The 24,181-nt window shown below is 43.4% G+C and overlaps 1 protein-coding gene across 2 annotated transcripts in view; it reads right to left on the bottom strand.

Annotated features, from left to right (window-relative positions):
• Window positions 1-2,537: 2,537 nt before the first annotated feature.
• Window positions 2,538-24,181, bottom strand: part of fig4a (FIG4 phosphoinositide 5-phosphatase a) — a 129,079-nt gene continuing 107,435 nt past the window's right edge. For both annotated transcript variants that reach the window (XM_080192891.1, XM_080192892.1), the window contains exons 23-24: window positions 18,288-18,377; window positions 2,538-3,116 (exon numbers count right to left, since the gene is read on the bottom strand). In XM_080192891.1, the coding sequence (XP_080049017.1) occupies window positions 2,939-3,116; window positions 18,288-18,377 (268 nt within the window). In that variant the 3' untranslated portion in view covers window positions 2,538-2,938. The remainder of the gene's footprint in view (window positions 3,117-18,287; window positions 18,378-24,181) is intronic.

The raw sequence follows: 24,181 nt of genomic DNA, 5'->3' as shown, positions 1-24,181 counted from the left end.
ATGGTCCACAGGGGTCTGTGCTTGGACCCCAACTGTTCACATTATATATTAATGATTTGGAAGAGAGAACTGAATGACACAGTATGTGGATAAGCCAACAAGAGGAGAGGCTGTACTTGATCTGGTATTGGGTAATGAACCTGGACAGGTGTCAGATCTCTCAGTGGGAGAGCATTTTGGGGATAATGACCATAACTCTATCTCCTTTACACCAGCATTGGAGAGAGATAGGATCAGGCAAGCTAGGAAAGTGTTTATCTGGAGTAAGGGGGATTATGAAGCCATCAGGCAGGAAATTAGAGGTGTAAATTGGAAGGAGTTTTTCTCAGGGAAATGTACAGAAGTAATGTGGCAGATTTTCAAGGGATGTTTGTCTGGAGTTCTGCATGACAATGTTCCAATGAGACAGGGAAGTTTTGGTAGGTTACAGGAACCGTGGTGCACGAAAGTTGTAATTAATCTAGTCAAAAAGAAAAGCGTACAAAAGGTTTGGGGGCTACGTAATGTTAGGGATCTAGAGGAGTATATGACTTATAGCAAGGAACTTAAGGAAAAAATTAGGAGAGCCAGAAGGGCTCATGAGAAGGCTTGGCAGGTAAGATTAAGGAAAACCCTAAGGCACTCTACAAGTATGTGAAGGGCAAAAGGGTGAGATGTGAAGGAATAGGGCCTATCAAATGTGATGGTGGGAAAGAACCGGTAAAAAATAGCAGAGGTGCTCAATAAGTACTTTACTTAAGTATTCATGGTGGAAAAGGATCTTGGTGGTTATAGTGCATGCTTGCGGCAGACTGAAAAGCTGGAGTATGTGGACATTAAGAAAGAGGATGTGTTGGAGCTTTTGAAAAGCATTACGTTAGATAAGTTGCCCAGAGCGGATGGGATGTACCCCAGGTTACCATGGGAGGCGAGGGAAGAGATTGCAGAGCCTCTGGCGATGATCTTTGTATAATTGATGGAGATGGGAGAGGTTCTGGAGGATTGCGGATGCGATTCCTATTTTCAAGAAAGGGAGTAAGAGATAACCCAGGAAATTATCGACCGGTGATTCTAACCTCAGTGATTGGTAAGTTGATGGAGAAGATCCTGAGAGACAGGGTTTATGAACATTTAGAGAATGATCAAAAGTAGTCAACATGGCTTTGTCAAAGGCAGATCGTGCCTCACAAGCCTGGTTGAGTTTTTTGAAGATGTGACTAACCACTTTGACGAAGGAAGAATGGTAGATGTGGTTTATGTAGACTTCGACAAGGCATTCGATAAGGGCTCCCATGCAAAGCTTATTAAGAAAGGTGAGGGGGCATGGGATCCAAGGGGACATTGCTTTGTGGATCCAGAGCTGGCTTGCCCACAGAAAGCAAAGAGTGGTTGTAGATGGGTCTTTTTCTGCATGGAGGTCGGTCACCAGTAGAGTGCCCCAGGGATCTGTTCTGGGACCCTTGCTGTTTATGATTTTTATAAATGACCTGGATGACGAAGTGGAGGGATGCGGTTGTTAAGTTTGCTGATGACACGAAGGTTGAAGATGTTGTGGATAGTTTGGAGGGATGTCAGAAGTTGTAGCGTGACATAGATAGGATACAAGACTGGGTGGAGAAGTGGCAGATGGACTTCAACCCAGATAAGTGTGTGATGGTTCATTTTGGCAGGTCAAATGGGATGAAGGAATATAATATTAAGGGTAAGACTCTTAGTAGTGTGGAAGAGCACAAGAATCTTGGGGTCCGGGTTCATAGGATTCTCAAATCGGCATACCTTATGAGGATAGGTTGAAAGAGCTTAGTTTTTTCTCCTTGGAGAGATGAAGGATAAGAGGAGACCTGATACAGGTGTATAAGATGTTGAGAGGTATTGATCGGGTGGATTCTCAGAGGCTTTTTCCCAGGGCTGAAATGGCTGCCACAAGAGGACACAGGTTTAGGGTGCCGGGGGTTTTTCACTCAGAGGGTGGTGTGTGCATGGAATTGGCTACCGGCAGTGGTGGTGGAGGCGGATTCAATAGGGTCTTTTAAGAGACGACTGGATGAGTACAAGGGACTTAATAGGACTGAGGGTTATAGGTAAGCCTAGTAAGTAGAGATATGTTCAGCACAACGTGGGCCAAATGGCCTATTTGTGCTGTAGTTTTTCTATGTTCTATATAGCTCTTGGGGCTAAAGGAATCACGAGGCAGGTTCAAAAGGCCTCCTCCTACTTCTAGTTTCTATGAATCAAATACTTAATATTAGAATCATCCAGACTGACACCTTACTGTCATCTATGATCAGAAATAATCAAGAGGTTTCACTGCTAGCAGAGGCAATAAATTAAAACAAGCAGTTTATGGTAACAAATTAGTACTGCAAAGATGTAAAACGCAAACTCTTGAATCCTACAACATCACAATAATACATATAATTGAATAACAAGTTAGTTTTCAAGAGTTGCTTATACTGGTTGATCACATCATAATACATTTGAAAACAAAAAGGCATTTTTACTGTCCTAGAAAATAAAACATATTTGGAATAGAAGTAATCAAGGATAAACAAAACAGCTAAGTTTGAAGTAGTTTTCTTTAATGTGAGGACAGGTTTCTTTAATGTGAGGAAAGTTAAGCATCATCAGTATGAGCAATGTTTTTAAATATATTAATTATAACTCTGCATTCAATCTCCAAAGCAAAACTAATGCAAGACACGAGAATACCATGAGCACATCCTGAAGTGATGTCCATCATTGATTGTTACACTTAAGCCTATCATTTTTGTCATCTTGGCATAATATGTACAGTACTTAAGACACAAATTGAATTGCATGAATGGTTTGCAGAAAAGATAATTACACATCAAATTAGTCTCATCCTGCAAATATGACAAATACACGTGGAAGTCACCTCTGCTGAAATGAACTCTAGGCTTAGTAAGTTGCTATGTCTGGGACTGCATGAGGAGAATCTTCACATGTATCTGTTTTTAATGTATTCTCTGTAGACCATCATGTCATCCTTGCACAAAGGTTGTATAATGCCTTTGCCAGTCTGGATATGGGAATCAAAGATTTCTGTAGACCTTTTGTCCAGGTCAATCAGATGCATCTCATAAATACTGTCTTGAAGAAACAGAGAGACCGGTCCCCTGGAAAATAAATAAATAAAAAAAAGGTCAGCAGCAGCTTGTCTCAACAGTGACATCCTCAGCTCAGGAGGCTGGTGAGTTCAAGCCACCTTCCAGGATTTGGAAAGGTAATTTAAGTCAGCATATCTGTTAAGTATTAAGGTAGCACTGCATTGTTGGAGGAAAAGTTTTTTTTGAAAGAGGCATTTCATTATGTTCACTGTGGGAGATTGTTAGTTCAACCTAAAACATTGGGATTTCAGGGTAAATGCTGCAAACAAACAAAAAAAATGATAGAAAGATGGAAAATAAAAAAATATTCAGGGGATATATGTTAGGGTTGAGGAATAAGTTTGGTGTCAAATTTATAGTAATCTCAAATGAGGCAGGGAATTGAAATCAGAGTAACAGCTTAAATTGCTAACATAGTTAATACAAATACAAAATACCACACATTGAAAGAACTGAGGAATATGTGTAATCATGAATGATGTTAAATTGTTACAGCCAAAAGAGATTTATGAGTCTTAGGAGACAAAATATTCAGATCTCCATTAATGCAGAGCTCCATGATTAAATCTATCATTTGCAAGTCATTGTCTGCACTGACTGTAGCTTCAAAGCCACAGTCACCACCAGAAACAAATAAAATCCAAGCTATGACATCAAACTTCTACAATGTCAGCTTGTGGCTTAAGCCGCCATGGGAATCAAAGCCATACGGGAAAAACACAAAGCTGAGGGGTTAAGTTTCAGGCCAGAACAGGGAGGTCTCTAACAGTTCAGATTTTTCAAAAGGAGAATAGTTCACCGATACTGAAGAAACTGTGAATGTAAGATAGCTAAAGTGGAAAATCACGGCATCACTGGAAGAGCAGATGGAAATAGGCTGATTCTGGGACAGCGATGGTAAACATCCCTTCAATGGAGGGTGGGGGGCAGAAGGGTCCCAATGTCCATGGGGGCAAGAAGGGGGAAGGGGGAACGCTCCATTTCAACTTGAGATCAGGGCAGCCTTTAGAAACAGCGTGCAAACTCTGAAGGCAGGTATACCGGTGTGTTTAGGTCCTGCCCCCTCAGGACAAGTGCATAACTCACCACTCTCCCAAAAAATGACTAACTTGCGATCTGATTTGTGCCTGCATGTCTAGTTTGAAACTCAAGTTTTCTTGCCCAAAATGACATTAGGGGCTTTTTGGAAAAGTAATGATTCCTCCCATTGTTTAGCATTATTAAATTGGAAGATCAAATGCAGTTAAACAGTGAATTACAGCATTAGGGATGTCTGTTAGCCATTAACTAATAAGTAAGTAATTAGCCTTTAAAATCTGAATTTATCCAGTGTGATGTGGAACTTTTGACATTTTGTTTTATCAGATAGGAGCATATTCTACAAATATAACAGCACTGTGGCACAGTGGTTAGCACTGCTGCCTCACAGTGCAAGGGGCCTGGGTTCAATTCCTGGCTTGGGTCACTGTCTGCACACTCTCCAGTCGGCGTGGAGTTTCCTCCCACAGTCTGAAAGATGTGCTAATCAGGTGGATTGGCCATGCTAAATTCTTCCTCAGTGTACCTGACTACTAGGGGATTTTCACAATAACGTCATTGCAGTGTTAATGTGAGCCTACTTGTGATATTAATAAATCAATATTAAAAAAGCTAGCAAGTAATTGATGACAAAATTTCAAGTATCCTACATTGTCCTTCTGCACAAGTTATCTTAATTCATTACATACTTTACACATCAATAGCAAGAATCTCAAATATAAAAAATAGAGAGCAGACTTGCAGGTACAATCCGTTAGAATAAAAACTGGTCATTAAAATTAACTCCTCTGAGCGAGACACAGCCAGAGTGAGTGTATGTTGTTTGGGAATTTGGAGCACTGTGGATATCGGGTGCCGAGGGGTAAGAGATGCTTTTTATAGGAAGCTGGGAACATTTCCAGTACCCAGGTCCAGCTGGAAGCCCAGATATTGGAATTGGTGTGGTGGTTGGAGACACTGGAGTATGTGTGGAGTGTACCATGGAAAGCATGTTTAGATAGCAGATAACATGTCAAACTGCAGGCAATAGTGGGGAAAATTCTAGTCTATTATCAAAGATTCTATAAGAGGGCATTTGGATAACAGGTGGCAGAATGGGACAGAGCCAGCATGGATTTACGAAAAGGAAAAGGAAATCATGCTTGACAAACGTACTGAAATTCTTCAAGGATGTAACTAAAAGAGTTGAGATAGGGGAGCCAGTGGTTATGGTTTATTTGGATTTTCAGATGGCTTTTGACAAAGTCTCGCATAAGTGATTTGTGTGTAAAATTAAAGCGCATGGGATTGGGTTTGGCATATTGAGATGGATAGAAAACTGGTTGGCAGACAGAAAATAAAGTGCAGGAATAAACAGGTACTTTTCTGAATGGCAGGTAATGACTAGTAGGATACCGGAAGGATCAGTGTTATGACCCCCTCCCGCCTTCAGTGTAATTTTTACAAATACTTCAGTGTAATTTGGACAAGCTGAGTGGGAAATGCATGGTAGATGCAGTATGATGTTGATAAATGTGAGGTTATCCACTTAGGTGGCAAGAACAGGAAGGCAGATTATTATCTGAATGACTATAAATTGAGTGGGTGAAGAAGCAGAGATATGGGTGTCCTCATACACCACTGGCTCAATGTATGCATGCAGGTGCACAGGTGGTAAAGGTGACAAGTGATATGTTGGTCTTCGTAGTGAGGGGATTGAATACAGGAGCAGGGGTGTCTTGCTGCAATTACTCAAGGCTTTGGTGAGGTCACACTTGGAATATTGTGTGCAGTTTTGGTTTCCTTATCAGAGATAAAGTGTTCTTGCTGTAGAGGAAGTGCAGCAAAGGTTTACCAGACTGATTCCTGGGGTGATGGGACTGATGAATCTGAAGAGATTGAATTGGTTCGGATTATATTTGCTGGGAGTCCAGAGGAACTGGGAGGGGGGAGGGGAGGAATGGAAAGAGTCTCAGAAACTTATAAAATTCTAACAACAAAACAGGGTAGATGCAGGAAGGATGTTCTTGATGGTGGGGGAGTCCAGAACCAGGGGTCATAATCTAAGGATACAGGAAAACCTGTTAGGGGCCAAGATGAGGAGAAATTTCTTCATCCAGAGAGTGGTAATCCTGTGGAATTCGCTATCACAAAAAGAAGTTGAGGCCAAGAAGATGTTCAAGAAGGAGTTAGATACAGCTCTTGGGGCAAAGATCAAAGGATATGGGGGAAGGGAGGATCAGGCTATTGAGTTGGATGATCAGCCATGATCATAATAAATGGTGGAGCAGGCTCAAAGGGTCTACTTCTGCTTCTATTTTCTAAACACCACTCTGGTATTTCAGACAATCAGGGTTGTCATTCTTTTTCGATAAGAGGATAATGCATAATGGAGGTGGAAGTGTTATGCCTGACACATTATAAGATTAAATAAAATTTGCGTAGATGGCACCTAATAAAAGCAGGAATTACCTTGGCAAAAATTATCTTTCAGTTACCAAATAAAGGTTAACTGATTATTTCTGGATTATGGTTTGCGGGATGAGATGGTTTATAAAATGGCTCCCATTTTGTGTTTACATAGCAGTCACTGTAGTTATTAAATTAATTACATGAAGCACTCTTATTATTGGAAAATGCAACACCTCCTTTTTCCTCCAGTGTCCATATTCAGTATTATGCATGCTTTATCTGAGCCAAAGTGATCTAAAACCAAAAGAATAACTGACCAAAACAGCTTACTGGTTATACAAATTCAGCTTATTGTTGTTGAATGTTTTTTTATGACAGAGGTGGGTGGATTTGTGATAAACATAGGAATGAAAGGTTGTTAGTGGTAGGGAGGTTACAATCAGACCAGCCGTAGATTGCAGAGCAGACTCTGCTCCTAATTTGTAAAACTAATTTTGCTTAAAACATGACAAACAAATATTAAAGTCATGCTGTGGGATAAGGTGACACTTGGAATCAACTAAGCTTTAAACAATAGTTGAAATTTGACACCTTCTTCATTTTAAATTCTAATTTATAAACATAATTGAAAAATGAGTTGCACACACTTTGGCACCTACAGTTTTTGTTTCTTTGGCTTTCAAATGAGATTCTTGACTGAGATTTCTTGACTGGGATTCATCATGACAAATATCTGCGACATCTTTGTAAATATTAAATTTCACTAAGTAAATGATCATACTTCCAGATTTTCACAATGAGCACTGCAAATAGCCTATGCATGGAAATACAGCCAAACTATAAATGATGTCTAAAGACTAATAATTATATCTGACCTCCTTATCAATCAAGCTTTGTGAAATTTCAGACCCTAAATGATGCCAGAAAGTACTTTCAAAAAGGTGTTTATAATATTTTGAAGTGGAGAAATACATACTGTTTCTCTTGGCAAGACTAAATAATCCTCCACAGCAGAATAGCTATCTATCTGGACGAATTTCATATGCTTTTGGTCTCTATTATATCCATTTTAAGTCTCTAAAATGAGTGCAAATTCTACTCCTATGTGTTCAAGTCCAGTCGTACAAATTGTGAAGTCAGCTTTAATAAATCTTTATGTTTAATCTGCAGGCATGCACTAGTAAATGGCTGAGTTCAACCAGATTGTTGTGAAAATCCACGAGTTTACCAACTCCTCTAAGGAAAGGGAATCTACCTCATATGGCCTCCATTTAACTCTCGCTGTATACCATATATTTGATTCTTAATAATTTAATGCAACAAATATTGCCTTGTCAGTGTTGCCCATATCTAATATATAAATTTCAAAAAATTGTGACTTTATAACTGTAACACTTCATAAGTGTAACTGACATATCGCCATGCCCTCTGGATGTGTGTTTGGGGAACATTAAATTTAATCGTATCTTTGTATCAAGTTTGCTCTAGACTGTACATCAGTAAAATATGTTAAAATTAAGACATTTTAAATATTAATAGTCACAGTTACAGTGTTTTAGTTAATGGAAACAATTCAACAAATATTCTGTAACTGAATATTTGGTATGAATGTTTAGTGCACTGTCAATACATAGCAAGAGTAGCAATATTTCCATGACAACTGTATAAAAGTCTTTTTTTTTGCTTAAGTGATGGGCAGGTTTCATGAAGTGCTTCAGTTGCTTTAGCAACACCACAAGAGCTAGACAACAGGGCAAATTTTCCCATCATGTCCACCACGGGAATTGGATTTTCTGGTTTAAGGGTGAGCAAAGCTGGAAAATCCCACCCAAAATCTTCAAGAACAGGCTAAATCTATTTTCAAAAAAGATAGCTAAATTTCAGTGATTACTGCTCATCAATGATCTTCACTTTGGCGATGGCACACATTTGTGCAGATAAAGCATGTGCCTGTTTTCCCTTGTTTTAAAGGAGGTTACTATAAATATATATCTCTTCTATAGTTGAGTAAAGAAATATCATGCAACGTGATGAATGTTAAGTAATTCTAGATACATTGGGTGAACTAGAGGGCACAGCCTCAAAATAAGGGGGGGGGGGGGGGGCAGGGAACGGGGCAGTTTAGAACGGAGTTGAGGAGGAACTTCTTCACTCAAAGGGTGGTGAATCTCTGAAATTCTCTGCCCATTGAAGTGGTGGAGGCTACCTTGTTGAATTTATTTAAGTCACGGGTAGATAGATTTCTGATAAACAAGGGAATTAAGAGTTATGGGGAGAAAGCGGGAAAGTGGAACTCATCCACTTCAGATCAGCATGATCTTATTGAATGGCAGGGCAGGCTCGAGGGGCTAGATGGCCAACTCCTGCTCCTATTTCTTATGTTCTTATGAATTTCTCCTACTTTCAGCCTCAGTGTTGGAACCAGTAGGAAAATGAGTGTGTTTCTTGCAGGTACTAGGAATGTCTGTCACATGGGATTCTCCCATGTGAAAGATGCTAATGAGATTAACTCACAGCCAGCTCTACTGTTCTGAGATTGGGGGCACTCAGCGACAGATGCCCCTCCCCCTCCAGAAAATGAAATGGTGCCATCCTCTCACTGACAAGAGGAGCACGTCCAAACCCTTATCAAAGAGGGACATCCTCCTCCCACAAACAAAAACAACAGGTCAAACCACTCAGTCATAAGGGTGATCAGACATGACATGCCCATTCAGCACCTTTCCCCCTCAGGCCCACCAGTTAGCACGTCTTCCTCCTCAGACCCTTTTACTTAGCACTCCCACTCAGCCCATTCCCCTCCCAGATGCTTCTCACAGCCCCCCTCCCCCCTCAGACACTCCACTCACCACCCTCCCCCCTCAGATGCCCCCCTCACCCCCAGATTTCCTTCCCCCATTCAAGCCACTGACCTTGGCACCAGCAACAGTGCACTGCTCCTTGGTACCTTGGGCTCTGAAGAAGGGTTCAGTGAGGTAGGTCTCGTGGCCATTTGCCCCTCTGCTGTTGTCAGGCTGCAGAGGAAGGGTGTCTCAAGCATCCTGGGAGTTGGGTGGGATGGGACAAGGAGTTGACTCACCACTCTCCCCTGGGATGATCTGTCCCTTCTAGCCCCGGCAAACCTAAAGATCATTTTTGGCATGATTGCAGACAGCCCTGAGATCAACATCTACATCCCTGCCTGTCAGCTGTGAAAATTTTGAGGTAGTAAGGTCATTTTAATGATGCCCCTGGTCACCTGGCAGAGTCTTAAATTGCTAAATTTTCTCCGGAGCATTGAACCTGGTGGCTGTGGCGAGTGACTGATTTAAAGTAAAAACCGCTTTTTTCCTGTACTTCCGGTTCTCGGGGCTTGTTAGAGTGTAGTTTACTTCCGTACCGGAAGTTAGGCCAGGGGATTGTCGTTAAGGGGGAGCGGGGGGTATAAAAATAGGGGTAGCAGCATAGACCGGGCAGCGTCGGCAGCGGAGTGAGTGGGAACAGAGTGAGGAGGGCTTTGGCTCGCTGGGCTTAGGCGAGTGCAGGCTTAGAGAAGGTGAGTGACAGATCTCTACCTTTGGGAGCTTACAGGAGGTTGGGACATGGCAGGGAATATAGGGAGGAATGTAAGTTGTGTCAGGTGCCACATGTGGGAGTTCATGGTGGTGTCACGTGTCCCCAAGGTCCACATCTGCAGTAAATGTTTGGAACTGCAGCGCTTGAGGGCCCGGGTCAGGCAACTCGAGGGGCGGCTGGAAGATGCGTTTCTAGTCAGGGAGAACGAGGAGATAATGGCTGGGAACCATGAGAATGAGGAGGTCTCAAGGGCTGAAGAGAAGGGAGGATGGACGACTGTGAGGAGGGGAAAGAGGAAGGAGAAGAGCAGTCAGGGTCCCCCAGCCTCCCCAGAGGCCCCCCAAGGTTCGTCGACAGGGGCACAGAAAGATAGGCAGGAGGGGGAGACTAACTTAGAGGGACAGAAGGGGGCCGGCAAGGTGATAGTGGTAGGGGACGGGAGGGTCAGAGGTATCGATAGGAGGTTCTGTGGACAGAGGCGTGACTCCAGGATGGTGGTCTGCCTCCCTGGAGCAGGGGTAAAGGATGTAACGGACAGGGTAGAGGGAATTTTGAAAGGGGAGGGGGCACAGGCTGAGGTCATAGTACATGTAGGGGAGGGGGACATAGGAAGGAGCAGTAGGGTAGAGGTACGTAGGCAATTTAGGGAGCTGGGGGCCAAACTAAAGAGTAGGACCTCCAGGGTGGCACTCTCTGGGTTGCTGCCCGGTACAAACAGGGCAAAGAATGAAGAGATCATGCAGCTGAATGCATGGTTGAGGGATTGGTGTAGGGTAGAGGGCTTTACTTTTGTGGATCACTGGGAGGTGTTTAGGAGAGAAGGGCAATTGTACAGGAAGGGTGGGGAGAATTTGAACGGGAGGGGAAGTAATGTCTTAGCGGGGAGGTTAGCTAGGGTGTTTACGAAGGGTTTAAACTAATATGGAGGGGGGGTGGGGAGGTGGCTGGGAGAGAGTCGGGTGAAAGGAAAAGTATCAGGGAGAAGGAGGTTCCGAGGGACACTTGTGGGTTGAACTGTGTCTGTTTCAATGCTAGGAGTGTGACAGGGAAAACGGATGAGCTTAGGGCCTTGATGTGTGTGAGGCAGTTAGATGTGGTGGCTGTAACAGAGACGTGGTTAAGGGAAGGGCAGGACTGGCAGCTGAATGTTCCTGGGTACAAGTGTTTTAGGTGTGACAGAAGAGGGTTGAAGAGAGGTGGAGGGGTGGCACTGTTGGTAAAGGAAAACATCACAGTAGTGCAGAGGGAGGACAATATGGAAGAGATAGGGATTGAGTCGCTGTGGGTGGAGTTGAGGAATAAAAAGGGAGAGATTACATTGCTAGGGGTGTACTATAGGCCACCCAACAGCCCGAGGTCAGTGGAGGAAGGTATTTGCAGGGGCATTTTGGATAGGTGCAGGAAGAATAGGGTGGTTGTAGTGGGTGACTTTAATCTTCCTGGAGTGAATTGGAGGGGGCCTAGAGCTGGGGGTATGGAGGGAGAGGAGTTTGTGAAATGTGTTTTGGAAGGGTCTCTAGAGCAGTATGTAACTAGTCCGACTAGGGGAGAGGCTATACTGGATTTAGTGTTGGGTAATGAGCCGGGGCAGGTGGGAGAGGTAGAGGTAGGCGAACATGTGGCTAATAGTGACCACAAGTCCGTCTACTTTAGGATAAAAATGGAAAGGGACGAGTGCCGGCCGAACGGGAGTGTGCTGAACTGGGGAAAGGCGAGCTATAGCAGGATTAGGAGAGAGCTGCAGGACACTGATTGGGAAGGACTGTTAGCTGGCAAGTCCACGGTTGGCAAGTGGGAGGCTTTTAAAGGCAAAATGAAATGGTTGCAGGGGAGGTATGTTCCGGTTAAGAGGAAGGATGGGAAAGGTAGGATTAGAGAGCCGTGGATTACAGGGGGTATCGAAGACTTGGTCAGGAAGAAGAGGGAGGCGTATGTTAGGTCGAAACGACTGGGTACGGAGAGTGCGCTGGAGGAATATAGAGAGAGTAGGAGGGAGCTAAAAAGGGGAATTAGAAGGGAGGAGAGGGCATGAAATGGCTTTGGCTGGTAGGATTAAGGAGAATCCAAAGGCATTTTATTCCTATATTAGGAGCAAGAGAGTAGTTAGAGGGAAAATTGGTCCTCTTAGGGACAAAAGCGGGGAGTTATGTATTGAGTCGGAGGGAATGGGGGAGCTCCTGAATGAATACTTTGCGTCGGTATTCACAAAGGAGAGGGGTTCGGAATCGTGCGGTCTGTCAGAGGGAGCTGAGGATCAGCTGCAGGAAATATCTATTACGAGGGAGGAAGTGCTAGGGCTTTTAGGTAGCGTAAGGACGGATAAAGCTCCGGGGCCTGATGGTATTTATCCCAGGCTGCTTAGGGAGGTGAAAGATGAAATTGCTGGGCCTCTGGCGCAAATCTTTGTCTCTTCTTTGGACACAGGTGAGGTCCCAGAAGACTAGAGGGTGGCAAATGTGGTACCGCTGTTCAAAAAAGGTAGTAGGGATAACCCTGGGAATTATAGGCCGGTGAGTTTGACATCGGTGGTAGGGAAATTAATGGAAAAAGTACTTGGGGTAGGATGTATGAGCATTTGGAGCGTTGCGATCTGATTGGGGATACGCAACATGGCTTTGTTAGAGGGAGGTCTTGCCTTACGAATCTGGTGGAATTCTTTGAGGAGGTGACAAAAACGGTTGACGATGGGCAAGCCGTTGATGTCATCTATATGGATTCCAGTAAGGCGTTTGACAAAGTCCCTCATGGTAGGCTGGTAGAAAAGGTTAAGGCGCATGGGATACGGGGTCAGGTAGCTAGGTGGATTGAGAACTGGCTGGGCAATAGGAGACAGAGGGTAGTTGTGGAGGGGACTTTGTCCAGCTGGAGGCCAGTGACCAGTGGTGTGCCGCAGGGCTCGGTACTGGGACCTCTCCTCTTTGTAGTCTACATAAATGACTTGGAAGAGAGCGTAGGTGGAGTGATCAGCAAGTTTGCGGATGACACCAAGATGGCAGGGTTGGCAGGTACTGAAGTGGATTGTCAGGTGATACAACAGGATATAGATAGGTTGGTGCATTGGGCAGATAGGTGGCAGATGGAATTTAATCCTGACAAATGCGAGGTGATGCATTTTGGAAGGAATAATGTAGAGAGGAGCTATGTGATTAAAGGTAGACAAATTAGGAGTATAGAAACACAGAGGGACCTGGGAGTGCAGGTTCACAAATCCATGAAGGTTGTGACACAAGTGGAGAATGTTGTCAGGAAGGCTTACGGAATGCTAGCCTTTATAGGAAGAGGTATAGAGTTTAAAAGCTGCCGTCTAATGCTTCAGTTGTATAGAACGTTGGTTAGACCGCATTTGGAGTACTGCGTCCAGTTCTGGTCACCTTACTACCGGAAGGACGTGGAGGCTCTGGAAAGGGTGCAGAGGAGGTTTACCAGGATGTTGCCTGGCATGGAGGGGTTGGGTTACGAGGAAAGGTTGGAGAAACTGGGACTGTTCTCTTTGGAAAGACGGAGATTGAGGGGTGACATGATAGAGGTATATAAGATACTGAAGGGAATAGACAGGGTCAATAGTGAGAGACTGCTCCCTAGATTGGTTACGAATACAAGAGGACATGATTTAAGGGTGAGGGGGGAGAGGTATAATTTGGATATGAGAGGAAGGTTCTTTACGCAGAGAGTAGTGGGGGTATGGAACGCGCTACCGAGTGGGGTGGTGGAGGCGGGAACGTTGGACTCGTTTAAGATTCAGTTAGATAGGCACATGAGTGAAACGAGGATGGAGGGTTATGGTAGGGGTTATTGAATAAGGGTTAGAACCTCGGGAGACACCGGAAAGGCAGGCTTGTGATTAACGTTTTTGTCTTTTCGCTCCGCAGGTGGAGGTCCACCTCGTTGTCAAACGAGGGGCATGCACACGGTGGGTCGTGCGTGGGCTGCTCCTGGAGGTTCCAGGAGTGGCCTAGTACTTCGTGTCGGTGTGTGTGCTTGATCCTGGACCGGTAGACGGGCGCCGCAACAGCTCGGTGACTAGCACTGCTAGCTGTGCAGATACATGGATTTGGGCCTGTGTCTGTGGGAGTTTGTGCATTCTCCCTGTGGTTGCGTGGGTTTCCTCCGGGCGCTCCAGTTTCCTCCCACACCCCAAAGATGTGCTCTTAGGCTGATTGGTTTTACCAAATTGACACTATTCTCCCCTGAATCTGGCTAAGTCAGGGGTTCTATTTGTAGATACGCAGGGTAGAATAGGTGTAGGGTGATGCGGCGGTGCGGGCTTGTTGGGCCGAAGGGCCTGTTTCCCGTGCTGGGTTGTTCTTTGTTCTTTAAAGCAGCAGAGGGGAGCACCACCCACCCCTCACTAAAGAGGGGCATGCTCCCCTGACGAACAAAAATAACAGGTCAAACCTGCATTCCTCAGAAGAGATTTCCCTTTTTTCTGTCAGAAGCAGCAGGTGTGAGCAGATCCTTTTTGAAGTTGAGAGAGAGGAGCTGTCACTTTCACCTGGGGATGGGAGGTGATTCCATTCTGCAAAGTTGTGCACTCAGTTCCAATGTACGTACACAGCTTTGAATTAAAGTTTTTGAGGCCGCCCCCAGCAAGCTGAAACCTTTGAAACCCTTGCTGTTCACCGGAAAGTACATTCAAAGTTCAGCGCCGCGAGAAACCTCCATTTACAGCTGTATTTATTGACCTTTCCCTTGGATGCATCTCAAGTGCCTCCTTTGATCCTAACTGCAACGTTTACAAAGATTCTAAGCCTGATTGACACTCTTGTGGTTTCTTCAAAAAGGAATAAATGGTTTGCAAAAGAGGAGATTGAACCAGAGGCAGACGCAGCACAGAAGATGATAAACTGCTCTGGAAAAGAAGTGAAGGGGGAAGGAAGGCTCTTAACAAGAGACTTATTGACCACAGCCATCTGGAAACATTTCTCTTACATCAACCTACGCTGGCAGCAGCTTTTGAATAATGCATTTTATGAAGGAGGTGCTACAGAAATTTACTACCTCTTGCAAGTATACTTGAAATCTCAAAGCAAAGCAAGGGCAGCATTACCAATGACTATGAAGGTGAATAGGATCTTAATTTTTTCGTGCTGGGACCCTTCCAGGCTACAGCAGGTGACAAGTCCCATTTTGCTATTCACTGCTTACAAAGGAGTTGACTGATGTTCTTTATGCAAGGAGAGGGAAATTCATCACCTCTTGAGCCAGAGGGAAGTATATGGAGCACGCAAGTAGCTTTACTAGAATAACTGGTTTCTTCCTGGTGCAGGGTGCCACATCTATGTGCTGAGATATGCTTCATTAATCAAAATGCAACCACGCTCTGCATCATGCAAACCAATGCTTGCTATCCTGGAAGCAATCATGATGCACATGTTCTGTGTGAATTTGATTTTCTCAGTATTTGAGTCACCATATCAAAGGATGGCAGCTGGATGGCAAGAGCTTAACTCTTCACTCCTGACTCTAGTAGGCAACTCATGACCAGCATGCATATATGAGAGCCATACAACTGAATGAAATGTCACTGCTACTCGGGTGCACGAGCAAAGGTTTGGTTGCTGAGGTGCCCTGGGGTACTCATTTGCAAGGATAAGGCATTTGAACCTCCACTTGCTGATTTTAATAATTTATTTGAGGTCATTAATTTTTTTTGGCACTGCATTCAAATTCTTGGGGTTAACCAGCTCATTAGCAGCAGCTAACTGCCCCTCCTGACCCAATAGTGCCTGGAGAGCATCCTGGCTTTTGTGGGAAGATCTCTGCTTGTATATCCCACCTAATCTACATTAGAGATCAGAGAATGCTCTCTGTCCTCCTGCTCTCTTCTACTTGCTTAGAAATTCTTTCAAAAGCATCTGTTGCAGCCAAATGCACCTCCCTTTTAAGAAGTGCAGGTTGGCTGCGAGTAGTACCAGCCTCACATAAAATTGGGCTTCTTGATAAGGCATGAAACCACTCTTCAGCAAATTTAGAACTGGAACTGGGAGCTGCTATCAAGTTTGCATGCCAACTGCATTACATCATACTCTCCACATCAGTTACTGAGCCTCATCCAATTTTTACTCTCAGGTGTTTCAAAAACAATCCAATCTTGCCAAAGTCACTATTTATTTTCTGCTACATTTAGTCAATCTATGAACTGACTCTTCACATTTGACAGCTGATGTATTATTTCAATAATTTTTAGATCTGTAAATTATTGGATACTGTGATATATCTATAACTATTCATGTAAATAGTAGCTAATTGATCGAAGTTTCTTGAACTTACAATAAAGGCTTTCCCTCCTTATTGCACACTATTTCTTTGTCCCAAACATTCACAGGAAGTGCAGGAGAAACTGGAAACACAGGTGTTCTTACAAATTTAATGGCAGAACTGCATAATTTTACCCCCCCCTCCCAAACTGACTTGCTGCCCAACAGGGAAAACAGCAGCAGGTCACAGTTGGGGCCTCAGACCATCCAGCATTCCTGATCATGGATCAAACATCAATGAGGTGTGGAGGCAGCGATGGGTTTGATGGTCAAATCAGGGCAATGTTGGAGGGCAAAGGATACTGTTCATGGCAGAAATAAAGATTGCCTGCAATTAGCAGGAGAAAGCTGAAGATTTGAGGGCTTTTTTACTCACTTATTGGATGTAGGTTCACTGACTAGGCCTGCAGTTATTGCCCATTCCTAATTGCCCTTGAGAATGACGTAGCAAGTTGCCTTCTCGAAACTGAAGCCCATGTGGTGTAGGTACACCCACAATGCTGTTACGGAAGAAGTGCCAGGAAGTGACTCAATGAAAGTGAAGGAATGGTGATATAAATTCAAATCAGGATGGTGTGTGGCTTGGAGGACTTCCAGGTGGTGGTGATCCCATGCAGCTGCTGCCCTTGTCCTTTTAAATGGTAGAAGCCTTGGGCTTGGAAGATACTGTCTGAGTATCTGAGGCTTGGTGAGTTCCTGCAGTGCAAATTGTAGATGGTACACACTGTGCAAAGATGATAAGGAGGCATGTCTGCTCCATCTGACCCACAAAGAATGCTACAAAAAGGACTTAACTCCTTAAGCTCGCAGCTCTTGGCTTTATTTGGTTATGGCCAAGCAGCAATGGATATACCCCAAGTCAGTGGGAAAAGTGCTGTATAACAAATTGGCAAGGAAATTAGAGAGGTGCTAAAACTATAAAGTATTTTCAAATGGGGTTCTTCATTTTCCTAATATAGTTTGGGATACTATTGTGAAAGACAGAGGCAAGAACTTTTGAATTGTGCTCAGGAGAATTTTCTAGGTTAGTGTATTTCCTATCTAATGCGGATGGAGGCATTGGATTTGATTTTGGAGAATGAGGTGGGTCAAGTGGTTTAATTGCCAGTATGGTAATTTAAAGAACAATGATCATGGCATCATAAGATAACTATAGACAAGTTAACCAGAGAGCAATCAGAGTAAAAATATTTAATTGGAAGAGGGTTCAAAGTATGAAGTTTATTTTAAACTAGGTAATAATAACACATGCTACACTTGCATTAGTATTATCAATTTTTCATCCCATAAATGCATATTTTACTTACAGATACCTTATAACTAGGTGCAAGAGATGAAACAGGCGACTGGGGCTGTGTTGTAAAGATATGTGGGAGTTTAAAACATGCTCTGTGTGTAGGATGCAGATGACATTTCAAAATGGCAGCCATCCACACTCTCAGTGACAGGTCACTTTTATACGTGGGTGTAGAAGTCGACCTTTGTTTTTGAAGGGATTTTTGCAGGCTCCAAAGGTTGATTTACATGCCAATATCTGTGATAAATATAAATCAGGTTCCCAATTGCAGTATAGGGAAGACAGGATACTCACAGTATTGTCACTACCCATTGCTGTAAAGCACGAGTCAGGGATGTATTCTCCATTTTAAAGAGAATTGCTGGGGACAAGGGGCGGGATTTTACAGCCTTGCTGATCCCCAAAACCATAAAATCCTGCCCAAGGTCAACTGATCTTTCCACTGTCTGCCCCTCACTCCAATTCTTATAGCGGGCGTGATGTTAAAATCCCAACTGAAGGATCTGCTGCTTTAATTTGATGTGCTTTTCCTTATTTACAAAAACCTACCTACTTGATACATTTGCAGATTTATAGAAAAGCAGCATAAAAGTTTGCTTGAGCAATATCTAAAAATAATAGTAGCCATTGTTCTATACTTACAAAATGGTCATCATGTTGTCTGGTTGTTTTGTATTACTTTGTTGGCTGTATGTGTCAACTTTATGTTGATTTTGACCCAAATAAACAAACCTGTTGCAAAAATCATAGCAATGTTAAAACATTGTTCAAATGTGAAGTCAGAACAAAACCAAATGAACAAATAAATGATCAGGAGGAGCAAGTTCTACTGCTGTGCGATTTAATCAGATCAAGACTGATCTGATTGTGGCCTCAACTCCATATTTTACCTACCCCCAATAACCTCTGACTGCCTTGTTGGTCAAAAACCTAAACACGTTTGCCTTAAAAACATTCAATTGCTCTCTGGGGAAGAGATTTCCAAAGACTAATCTCTATGACTCTATGACTAATGATCCTCAGAAAATGTTTTTTTCTCATCATCATCTTAGAGCATGTTCCCTAATTCTTGTTGCTCCCACAAGGGGGAACATCCTTTCAGTAGCAACCCTGTCAAGTCCCCTCAGGATCTGTGTTTCAATAAATCACTGCCAATCCTTTCAAACTCCAATGTATATAGACGCTGCCTATCTAACCTTTCTGAAGATAAACCCCCATTTCAGGTTATTATTATTTGAGTGAACCTTCTCTGAATTGCTTCTAACACATTCAGAGTCTTTTTTTTAAAAGGTTTATTTATTGATGTCACAAGTAGGTTTACGTTAACACTGTAATTATTGTGAAAATACCCTAGCCGCCATACTCCAGCACCACTGAGGGAGAATTTAGCATGGCCAATGCACCTAACCAACACATATTTCGGACTGTGAGATGACCAAGAATTTACTCAGTCCTCCAGATGCGGTCTCAACAATGCCCTGTACAGCTGTAGCAAAGTATCCTTATTTTTATATTCCATTCCCCTCGCACTGAATGCCATCATTCCATTTTGCTATAGACAGAATACAGTGAAGGTTTACCAGACTAATTCTTGGAATGGCAGGACTGACATAAAAAGGCAGGGCTGACATACCATGGGAGAGATTGAGTCAATTCGGATTATATTCACTGGAGTTTAGAAAACTGAGAGGGGAGTCTCATAAGGACCTATAAAATTCTAAAAGGATCAGACAGGGTTGATGCAAGAAGGATGCTCCTGATGGTGGGGAAGTACAGAATCTGGGGTCACAGCAAGGATAGGGGGTAAATCATTTAAGACTGAGATGAGGAGAAATTTCTTCACCCAGAGAATGATGAGCCTGTGGAATTCTGTACCACAGAAATCAATTAAAACCAAAACAAAGCTATTGCTCTTGGGATAAAGGGATCAAAGGATATGGGGGAAAAGCAGGTTACTGAATTGGATAATCAGCCACGATCAGAATGAATGGCACTGCACGCTCAAAGGGCTGTAAAGCCTACTCTTATTTTTTATGATTCTATACTTTCCTAATAACTTGCTTACTTGATGCAGAGTTTTTTTGATTTTGATTTGTCATATGTATTAGCATACAGTGAAAAGTATTTTTTCTTGCTTTCTATACTGACAAAGCAAGGAAACAAGAGTGCAGAATGCAGTGTTACAGTCATAGCTAGGGTGTAGAGAAAGATCAACTTAATGCAAGGTAGGTCCATTCAAAAGTCTGACAGCAGCAGGGAAGAAACTGTTCTTGGTACCTGATCAGATTTTTGTATCTTTCTCCTGACAGAAGAAGGTGGAAGAGAAAATGCCCAGGGTGTTTGGGGTCCTTAATTATTCTGGCTGCTTTGCCAAGGCAGCAGGAAGCATAGACAGAGTCAATGGACGGGAAGCTGGTTTGCATGATGGATTGGGCTACATTCACAATCTTCCGTAGTTTCTTGCAGTCTTGGGCAGGGCAGGAGCCATACCAAACTGTGATACAACCAGAAAGAATGCTTTCAATGGTGCATCTGTAAAAGTTGGTGAGAATCAATTTGACATGCCAAAATTTTTTAGTCTTTTGAGAAAGTAGAGGCATTTGTGGGCTTTCGTAACTACAGTGTCAACATGGGGGGACACCAGGACAGGTTGTTGTTGATCTGGATGCCTAAAAACCTGAAGCTCTCGACCCTTTCCACTTCGTCTCTGTTGATGTAGACAGGGACATGTCCTCCTTTATGCTTCTGAAGTCGATGACAATCTCCTTCATTTTGTTGACATTGAGGGAGAGATTGTCTTCCCACCAGTTCACCAGATTCTCTATCTCATTTCCGTACTCTGTCTCGTCATTGTTTGAGATCCGTATCATTATTGTGGTATCGTCAGCAAACTTGAAAATTGAATTGGAGGGTAAACTGGCACAGTCACAGGTGCACAAGGAGTATAGCTGAGAACGTAGCCTTGTGGGGCACTGGTGTTGAGGATGAACGTGGAGCTGTTGTTGTTGCCGCCCATTCTTACTGATTGTCATCTGTGAGTTAGGAAGTTCCCGATGCAGTCGCAGAGGGAGGAGCTGATGCCCAAGCCACAGAGTTTTGAGATGAGTTTTGAGGATAATGGTGTTGAAGGCTGAACTGTAGTCAATAAATAGGAGTCTGACGTAGGTGTCTTTGTTATCTAGGTGTTCCAGGGTTGAGTGCAGAGTCAGGGAGATGGTGTCTGCTGTGGACCTGTTGTGGCTGTAGGCAAACTGTAGTGTTTCCAGGTATTCTGGGAGGCTGGAATTGATTCGTGCCATGACTAGCCTTTTGAAGCACTTCATAATGATGGATGTCACAGCCACTAGACGATAGTCATTGAGATACGCTGCTTGGTTTTTCTTGGGTACCGAGATGATGGTCATCTTCTTAAAGCAGATAGAGACCTCAGATTGTTGTAAAGAAAGGTTGAAGATGTCTGTGAATACCCCCGCCAGCTGATCTGCACAGGATCCAGGTGCTCATCTGGGCACCCCATCTGGGCCAGTCACTCTCCGTGGGTTGACCTTTCAAAAAGCTGCTCTGACATCTGCAATGGTGAACTCCAGATACAGGTTCAGCCAGGATTTCTAGGATGCAGGGCATGCTCTCGCTGACCTCTTGCTCAAAAGGGCATAGAATGCATTGAGCTCATCAGGGAGGGGTACATTGGAGCAGACGATTTTACATGCCTTTATCTGTTATGTCTTGCAGACCATGCCATAGTCAGTGGGGATGTGTGTGTTTGTGGTCTTTATGATACAGGTACCAGGATATCCATATCCCTCAGTACTGCAATGTTCTATAATTTCCCTCTATTTAAATAACATATCGCTTTTCTAATCAAACAACCATACATTTGGTCTCTTTATCATAGAATCCTGCAGTGCAGGAGGAGGCTGTTCAGTCCATTGAGTCTGCACTGACCACAATCAGCAACAGGCCCTTTGGCCCTCCAAGCTTGCGCCGCTCGTGAGCCCAACTAGACACTCGTTTGTATCCCTCTATTCCTAATCTGTTCCATGTGGCTACCTAGATAAGTCTTAAACGATCCCAGCGTGTCCACTTCAACCACCTTGCTTCGCAGTGCATTCTAGGCCCCCCACTACCCTCTGTGTAAAATATGTTCTCCTGACATGTGTGTTGAACCTTGCCCCCCTCACCTTGAACTTGAGACCCCTTGTGTTTGTCACCTCTGACCTGGGAAAAAGCTTCCCACTGTTCATCCTATCTATGCCCTTCATAATTTTATACACCTCTATTAGGTTGCCCCTCTTCCTTTCCAGGGAGAACAACCCCAATTTACCCAATCTCTCCTCATAGCTAAGACCCTCCATACCAGGCAACATCCTGGTAAACCTTTTCTGTCCTCTCTCCAAAGCCTCCACGTCCTTCTGGTAGTGTGGCGACCAAAACTGGACACAGTATTCCAAATGTGGCCTAACTAACGTTCTATATAGCTGCAACATCATATGCCAACTTTTATACTCTATGCCCTGTCCAATAAAGGCAAGCATGCCATATGCCTTCTTTACCACCCTCTCCGCCTGTGCTGCCACCTTTAAGGATTTGTGGACATCTCTCTGTCCGTGTGTCTGTACTCTTGATGGTTCTACCATTTATTGTATAGCTCCCCCCTACATTAGATCTACCAAAATGCATCACTTCGCATTTATCTGGATTAAATTCCATCTGCCATTTCTCCGCCCAATTTTCCAGCCTATATCCTGCTGTATTCTCTGACAACGTTCATCACTATCCGCAACTCCAGCGATCTTTGTGTCGTCCGCAAACTTACTGACCAGCTATATCATCTTCCAAATAATTTATATATATCACAAACAGCAGAGGTCCCAGTACACAGCCCTGTGGAACACCACTAGTCACAGACCTCCAACTGGAAAAAGACCCCTCCACCGCTACCCTCTGTCTTCTATGGCCAAGCCAGTTCTCCACCCATCTAGCTAGCTCACCTTTTATCCCGTGAGATTTAACCTTTTGCACTAGCCTGCCATGAGGGACCTTGTCAAACGATTTATTAAAATCCATATAGACGACATCCACGGCCCTTCCTCGTCAATCGTTTTTGTCACCTCCTCAAAAAACTCAACCAAATTTATGAGGCACGACCTCTCTTATACAAAACCATGCTGTCTATCGCTAATGAGATTATTCAGTTCGAAATATGTATATATCCTATCTTTAAGAATCTTCTCCAACAATTTCCCTACCACGGATGTCAAGCTCACCAGCCTACAATTACCTGGGTTATCCTTCCTACTCTTTTTAAATAACAGGACCACATTTGCTATCCCAAGCATTTACTAACATATTAGCATTTGGTGTTAGCATTTGCTAACACCAAGCATTTACCTTAACTGGTTCCCCTGACACTAAAGAGGCAATGTAGCACTGCCAATCCACCTAACACGCACATCTTTAGAGTGCTGGAGGAAACCCATGCAGACACAGGGAGAATCTTCAAGCTCCACACAGACAGTGACCCAGGCTGGGTCCCTGGTGCTGTGAGGCAGCAGTGCTAACCACTGTGCTGCCCACAAATCATTGACGTGCATTATAAATAGTTGAAACTCCAGGATTCTGTTTCCTTTTAGCTAACCAATCCACTATCCAGGCTAATACAATACCCTCAAATACCATGAGCTCTTATTTTTCAGTGACCTTTGATGTTTCAACTTTATAAATGCCTTCTACAAATCTTAGTACAGTATATCAACAGATTCTCCTTCTCCAACTGTTTATCACTTCCTCAAAGAACTCCAATAAATTAGTCAAAAATGATTTCCCTTTCACTCAAACTATATTGACTCTGCTGAATTACACTGAGGTTTTCTAGATGCCCTGCCAAAACCTCAATAACAGGTTCCAGCAGTTTCTTTATGACAGAGGTCAAGTTAACTTGCCTTAGTTTCCTGCTTTCTAAAATAGAAGAGAGTCATTTTCACTATTTTCCAATTAGCTGGGACCTTTCCAGGATCTAAAGAATTTGAGACAAATGGGGAGACCAACATGTGTCTTCTCAGTCCCAAGTTGATTACCCACAACTTGGGTTATTAATTGCAGACATTCAACCCTGGGATGAGGAGGGGGAGGGGGTTGTGGTTTGAGATAATCATTGTCTTTGTTTCAGAACGACCCATCCAAATCAGCAAATCCCTCATGGGATGCATAGTGACAACCTGTTAGTTTGAAAAGTACCCTTTTGAGATAGAGGCTGGAATTCTCCAACCTTGCCTGCTTCTGGGATTCTCTGGTCCCGCTGCAGTGAATGGAGATTTAGTCCTAATCTGGAATTTTAACATGATCCGAAGATCTCCAATGGAATTGCTACTCGATAGTCTGTGATTGAGAATTCAGTTTCTATTACTTAGTGTGGTCCCGCCCATGCTAAAGCTTAAATGTTACATTAGATTTTTTAAAACTGTACCAAAACACATTTACTGAATAAATACTTCAGGCAACTGATGATAAAAGCATACTGAAACATTCAAGCTTCA

The sequence above is a fragment of the Carcharhinus amblyrhynchos genome, chromosome 7 (assembly GCF_965287045.1).
Source record: "Carcharhinus amblyrhynchos chromosome 7, sCarAmb.v2.hapA, whole genome shotgun sequence".
NCBI classification, from domain to species: Eukaryota; Metazoa; Chordata; class Chondrichthyes; order Carcharhiniformes; family Carcharhinidae; genus Carcharhinus; species Carcharhinus amblyrhynchos.
The sequence above is the reverse complement of the archived record's forward strand: the minus strand, read 5'-3'. Positions and strand labels throughout refer to the sequence as shown.